General features: G+C 44.5%; 2 protein-coding genes across 3 annotated transcripts; one reads left to right on the top strand and one right to left on the bottom strand.

The window, feature by feature from the left end:
• Nucleotides 1–1,039, top strand: LOC115770677 (diamine acetyltransferase 2). The gene is made up of 4 exons (XM_030716060.1): nt 1–208; nt 269–320; nt 380–455; nt 661–1,039. The coding sequence occupies exons 1-4, from the start codon at nt 134–136 to the stop codon at nt 971–973; spliced, it is 516 nt and encodes a 171-aa protein (XP_030571920.1). The 5' UTR covers nt 1–133; the 3' UTR covers nt 974–1,039.
• LOC115770676 (trafficking protein particle complex subunit 10) lies at nt 985–5,843 on the bottom strand. 2 transcript variants are annotated; one of them, XM_030716058.1, is made up of 6 exons: nt 5,582–5,843; nt 5,296–5,519; nt 2,253–4,859; nt 1,845–2,187; nt 1,738–1,743; nt 985–1,299 (listed from the first exon to the last, which is right to left on the bottom strand). In XM_030716058.1, the coding sequence occupies exons 1-6, from the start codon at nt 5,604–5,606 to the stop codon at nt 1,070–1,072; spliced, it is 3,435 nt and encodes a 1,144-aa protein (XP_030571918.1). In that variant the 5' UTR covers nt 5,607–5,843; the 3' UTR covers nt 985–1,069. The 2 variants fall into 2 exon arrangements, with proteins under 2 accessions (XP_030571918.1, XP_030571919.1); XM_030716059.1 differs by lacking the exon at nt 1,738–1,743.
• Nucleotides 5,844–6,039: the final 196 nt, after the last annotated feature.

Below are 6,039 nucleotides of genomic sequence, written 5' to 3'. Positions count from 1 at the left end.
ATAAAAAGCAATGATAAGGCTGGCCCACTCAGAATTTTAGATAAGCATATTTGCCGGCTAGGAGCACAAATATCAAAAACTGATTAGTTGAAACCGAGCCACGTTACGGAGCACACATGCAAGTTGCAGCAATATGTCGCAGAAAGATCAATTTACATTCCGTCGGGCTGAAAAGGCGGATATTAAAGCAGTGCTAGAAATGATACAGGTAAGGGGTGAATGTCTTTGATAAATGCAAATATAGTGAATACGACTGAACTTTCCAAAGGAACTGGCTGACTTTGAGCGCATGAGCGATGGCCCCCAGCTGAGCGAGCAGGGTGAGTAGAGAATATCGAAGCGAGCTCGTCACCCATTTTGATATTTTTCCCACACGCAGAACTTATACGCGACGCGGGCCTTGATGGTGGACCCGAATATTGCCAAATCTATGTGCTCACAGACAATGCCACAAAGTAAATGAGACAAACAAGTGATAAGAAAGATCATTAGAAAGCTGGGCGTCAAATTGAAAGACGCTCCGCAAATTTTTGCCTGACAAACAATGTTCAGTGTCAGTCAAATAACAAATGTTTGGCAAACATTTGCGCTCGAGGAAAGCGTTCCGATAAGATTGGGCGCTACAATTTGACGGCATTAAAACAACATTTCCTTCAACAGGTCTTGCATTGGCTATGCTATCTGCTTTAACTCGTACTCCACCTGGCAGGGACGTTCCCTATTTCTCGAGGATATCTATGTTCGTCCTACCCATCGCAATCAGGGCGCCGGTGCACGCATTTTTCGTGAAGTAGCCGCCATTGCGGTTAAGCTAGGCTGCCGACGACTGGATTTCCATGTGCTCAGCTGGAACCCGGCCCGTAAGTTCTACGATCAGCTGGGCGCAACAAATTTAACAGAAACGGAAAACTGGCATTTTTACCGCGTGGAGCAACAACAATTGGGCAAGCTAGCCGGCGAATTGGAAAGATAGCCAGTAGTGTCATTCGATCTGTCTATTTCTGTTAGGCTAATTAACAAATCAGTGCTTATTGCAATAAATAATACTTGGCTATATACATTTGACTGATCACTGGTCACCGCTGACACTCGCTATAACATGGATCTGCATGCTCTTGGTCGAGTTGTAGACCTGGCCGGGCGGAAACGGGTGCACCCTGGAGTGGGCATCGGCTTTGTTCTTGCCCCCAGCTGTGTACTTGGACAGGCGTATGCTGGGCATAGGCAGAAATCCAGTACTCAGAGGCATAACGTCCAGCGATATCGAATGACAGTCCACATCCTTCATGGATACAACACCTGCAAGATTGTTAAATACATTGGTTAATGTGACAGGTTTGTAATAGATCCTGAGTAAAGCACAAATTTGTTTGTTTTTCAAATAAGCCAATTAAAAGCCTAGCTACATGTAAAGCGAACTTCGCCAACTCGAAGTTAAAGTACTCTATTATATAGAAAAGTGCAGAGGCCCACGTTATGAATTTAAACAGTTTACAAACCATTATCGTTTAAAGAGACAAATCCTAATTTAAATAAAACAGTAAGACAACTAAAAAATAATCTTATACAATTTCTTCTTTCCCAAAATTTGGAAGTTTCATAATTAATCATAATAAATAATGTATTATTAGCGCGAGCATTTACTGTAGGCTTTTACACGTTTTATCATTATTAAGGGTTAGGGCTCAATTGGCCCAATTGGGTGCTACTACGTGTGTTCATAAACCAAAAACTTACCCATGTCTTTATATGCATTTAAAAGTGTATATCATGTGTCAAGAAATTAGAATTAAATAATAAGCAAATATATATAATTAAGATAAAATGGATAAACGACGACTCACCTGCGGAACGACCACAAACTGCCCACAGATTTTGATCATTGAGCACCTCGTACATGAGATCTACATATGGATTCTCATTGATTTTGGTAATCTTCAGATTCAAATTGCAAACGGTGCGCAGGCGGCACAACTCGTTCGGTTCCAACTGTGCCTGCAGCTTGAAAAGTGTGGAATATTCCACCAAATCAAAGGCACAACCATAATTGCGCCAGATATGCGGCTCCGACAGAGCTGCATACTTGACCACAAAGTGCACCTTGACAATGGGCAGCTCGTGTTCGGCTTTTAGAGGCTCCACTTGTATCTCATATAGATAGGTGACCGTCAAAGATTTATAAATTTCCTGCAAGTGGAATAGAGTCAGCTGAAATCTTCCAAAGTCGTTTCCTTGTTAAGTGATAGGCTTACAATTGGGTCTTGTGACTCGGGATTGAGATCCAGCAGACGCACGCCGGGCACATCACACTTAACTTTGGCGTGCTGCAGCAATAGTCGCGCATCCAGACCCTTCATAATGACCTGCAGGAACTTTTGTGTGCCGCAGGTGTGTAGACGGCAAGTGGCTTCCATGGCGGGCTGAAACTCAATGGGTATTTGAAGGTCGTTGCGCGACCAAGGGCAGCTGAGTGTTACGTGATGCTCATGATGTTTGGCCATTTTGCGACCAGGCATATCGGTAAGAACCTCTAGCGGAATGCGACGCTCCTCAAACGACTTAAACTGCAACAGCGGCACTTGCAGCACATTCTCAAAGTTGGCATCGGTGTTGCTAGCCGACGCACTCGGCTCCAAGGCCTGCCGTATGCGCAGATTCTTAGAGCAGCGCAACGTGATCTTTGCATCTGCGGGAAAGATGAAACTGCCGCCGGCCACATGCAAATTGATGGGCTGCACAATGCCTGCGATGAGTGTCTTAAACTCCAGTGAGGCACTCGCTGGCTTGGTGCAAATCTCAAAGCTCGGCGGCTGCACACTTAATGGCAACTGCTCCGAAAGAAACTCCAGGCTGGACATAGTTAGACACACTTGCTTAAACTGCCAACGTCCCACGCGAGTCGCCTTCCCCTTTAGCTCTACAAGATTAATGCCCGGCTGCAATGCCATATTCTCGATCTGCACAATATTTGTGAAATCTGCTTGGACGCTGGGTGAGAGTTTGCGCTTGGTGCTGCTGGTGCGTCGCACCGGTTGCTTAGTCTTGGGCGTGTCACAGACCACCGAGGCGCAGTTGAGCGTATTGTCTTGCTTATGGAACAGCTGCAAAGAGACTTTTGCACGCGATTCACACTCCCTGTGCTGTGCAGGTACCAGAGAAACTTCCTGCATAGCTGTCTTCAAATCGGGTGTTACATGCAGCTCATAGCACAGCTTTATGCACTCGGCCACAATCTCACGGGGATACAGACTTTCCAACTTTAGCTGCACCAGCAAATGATCATCTTGTATAATGGTCTTCGTATTTTGCACCTCGATGTCCACTATCCGAAAATGATCCTCCAGCACACAATAGTTGGCATTCTCTACGGATGGCTGTGCCGACAACGTTGTCTTAAGTGTTTTCAACGATTTGAGGAATTCATCAAAGTAAAAAGTGCGCACAAGTGTCTCCAACTCGGCGCAGCAGGAAATAGAGCTGCAGGTCTTGGTGTAGGCGAGCGAGTCGCCCATTTTGCGATAGCAATTGGCCAGCTCCAGCAGCGTCTGTGAGCTGAGCATATGCCAGTTCTCCGCCTTCAGTTCCCGCAACAAATCAGTAAAGAAACCCACCGCTTTGTGGGGCTCATTCAAAGCACAGTAGAATTTTCCCAAATCCAGACCAACCAGTCGGGCAGAGCGCAATCGCGTCACATGCTTGTACGTACTAATTGCCAGCTCGGCCAGCTCGAGATAGAGCTTTTGGAATGTCTGATTCGAGCCCAATGCCTCTTTAAGCTGTTGAGCCGCCGACAGTTTAGGCTTACGATTGGGCGAACGATCGCGCAATTGCGGCATGGCCTGAAGAAACTGCTGTTGGGGCGGCACATCGCCAATACCCGAGGAGAGTTGCACCACAATGTGCAACTGCTCGGAACTGGGCGTGCAGCCTGGCAATAGGCCACACAGCTTGCCCAACTCATAGAGCTTGTCCTTGGCCAGGTTCCAAATTGGTGCACAGTGCTGGAAGCAGGTCACCTCGTTGGGTTCCATGGCCTGTTCGCATAGCTGCAGTACTTCGAGAGCGCAAACAAACTCCCAGCAACATAGTGCGCCCTCCTGGCAGTCCAGTTTTATATACTCCACTTCACGCAACGTGGAGAAAAGAAAACCTAACAGTCGTTTTGCAATCTCCGGTATCTCATTGCATGTGAGCAGCAGATAGGCCTGGCGCTCAAACAAATAGTTGCGGAATTCCAGCAGTGAGACGCCCTCGTTTCGTATTTTTTGTCGCATCTCGAACTTGTCCACGCGGCTCAGACAGATGCCATGGAAAGCGCTAAGCGGACGCTTAAAGTATGCCAGCCACTGTTGCTTCTCGTTGAAGCCCGTGTGCGTGATGAACTGCGAGAACATTGCATCCAGTTCGTCGTATTGTATAAGCGCCTCTGTGGGCAATTCCAGTTTCTCGAATATCAGTGCCAAATCCTCCTGCATAAAGAAATATTGTCGAAAATCCCAATCATCGTGATTACGTTTCTCCCGCTTGCTGCGTATCAGCTCCTCGTACTTGGCAATGTTGCGATTAAAGCTAGTGAGCATAAGGAACCGTATGCGGTGTACCAAGCAGCGAAAGGATTCCGTAGATTTCTGCTCAAATTTGGCTGGATTCAATACGGAAATGCAACGATCATCGTTTTTACTGCCAAAATCTAAACGTATCTTATCCAGCACTGTAGTACGTGGCAGTAAGTTCTTTGTCTTGCGCATATCTAGCGTCTCTACCAGCAAAATCATCCAATCGGAGATGCCGTAGCTGGTCAACAGCTTGAGCCAGGCATCAATTTCTTCTCTTATTGTAGCCTTGTATGTGTCGATGTCCTTTAAAAAATAAAAATATTACTATTATCTCTATATATGAAACCATTTTCCTGACAGATTGACTGACTGATTGATATCAATGTATATCCAAAACCGTAAGAATTGGGAAGCTCAAATTAATGCTATAGTTAATTTGAGTGATGAAGAACTACATTACGACGGAGTTCTGGCAATTCCCCAGCAAGTGTGGAAAATTGGCGGAAAATGGTTGGATAAAAGTCGGTAGGGCTCTAACTTATTTTCAAAGATTTTAGTGAACATTTGAGATTATTTCGAACTTTTTTTAAGTCCACCCCTCTTAAATGAACATCTAATCAGAACAGAAATTTGGAACAGTGGAAGTCCGCTCAATAGAACTCTCGATGAAGAACTACTGGTATTGGATGGGCTTGAGTATTACACAAAACTCGTTCATTTATCCGCCCCACACACTCACATTACACTCCGTGACAAAGATGTGCAAAATGGGATGCTCCAAAATGCTCCATTCTCCCCGTTTATATCTCTCCAGTGGTTCCACGCTAAACTGCTGGGTTTGCGCCTCCAAGCGTACATGTTTTGTTGGTCTTTGAAAAGTGCGTCGCCACTCGCATGTGTCCAAGGGAATCGCATTTAGGATTTGCGATTCAAGCGATCGAAAAAGTGGAAATGAGCCAGAATCTGGAAACAATTCATGCTTTACATAAGCTAACAATACTGAGTTTGTATCGCTAACTACTTACAGGTTATGATTGGCTTTATCTGCATTCTAATGTCAGTTTACTTTAATATTTTCATTTGAAATAACTTTAGGAACAGCACAAAGCAAAGTAGTCAGCGTACAACACAATAACAGCTGTTTTTGTTGCAGCAGTCACATATGTTTACGGCATACAATTTAACATTTTGCTTCACTGTTATTAAAAGCGAGCAATAATTCAGCATATACTGTGGCTTATTCCATTCATTAATAGTTAATAGCTTAAATATATTGTTTTGGCAAATCTTATAATGCTTATAAAAAAAAATCCTATCTAGCAGCTATTAATAGGTTAATAAAACAAATAAGACACAAGTTGAAGATTAACACACACAATTAACAGCAAACGACTGGCGAATAATTATTAACAAGTTAATCGCTGCATTATTGTGAATTATATATCGATAGGCAAAATATTCATCGAACAGCTGACAGCGGGTG

The sequence above is a fragment of the Drosophila novamexicana genome, unplaced genomic scaffold (assembly GCF_003285875.2).
Source record: "Drosophila novamexicana strain 15010-1031.04,08,12 unplaced genomic scaffold, DnovRS2.1 tig00004560-arrow-pilon, whole genome shotgun sequence".
Lineage (NCBI taxonomy): Eukaryota > Metazoa > Arthropoda > Insecta > Diptera > Drosophilidae > Drosophila > Drosophila novamexicana.
This window is presented reverse-complemented; position numbering and strand designations above follow the sequence as displayed.

What these genes read in the sequence shown, in the direction of transcription:
- LOC115770677 (XM_030716060.1), top strand. Translation starts at nt 134, where the DNA reads ATGTCGCAGAAAGATCAATTTACATTCCGTCGGGCTGAAAAGGCGGAT. An exon ending in CAGTGCTAGAAATGATACAG is followed by an intron (nt 209 to 268) that starts GTAAGGGGTGAA and finishes AACTTTCCAAAG; the next exon opens with GAACTGGCTGACTTTGAGCG. An exon ending in CTCACAGACAATGCCACAAA is followed by an intron (nt 456 to 660) that starts GTAAATGAGACA and finishes TTCCTTCAACAG; the next exon opens with GTCTTGCATTGGCTATGCTA.
- LOC115770676 (XM_030716058.1), bottom strand. Translation starts at nt 5,606, where the DNA reads ATGCAGATAAAGCCAATCATAACCT. An exon ending in GATAAAGCCAATCATAACCT is followed by an intron (nt 5,520 to 5,581) that starts GTAAGTAGTTAG and finishes AATTGTTTCCAG; the next exon opens with ATTCTGGCTCATTTCCACTT. An exon ending in CCGAGTCACAAGACCCAATT is followed by an intron (nt 2,188 to 2,252) that starts GTAAGCCTATCA and finishes TTCCACTTGCAG; the next exon opens with GAAATTTATAAATCTTTGAC.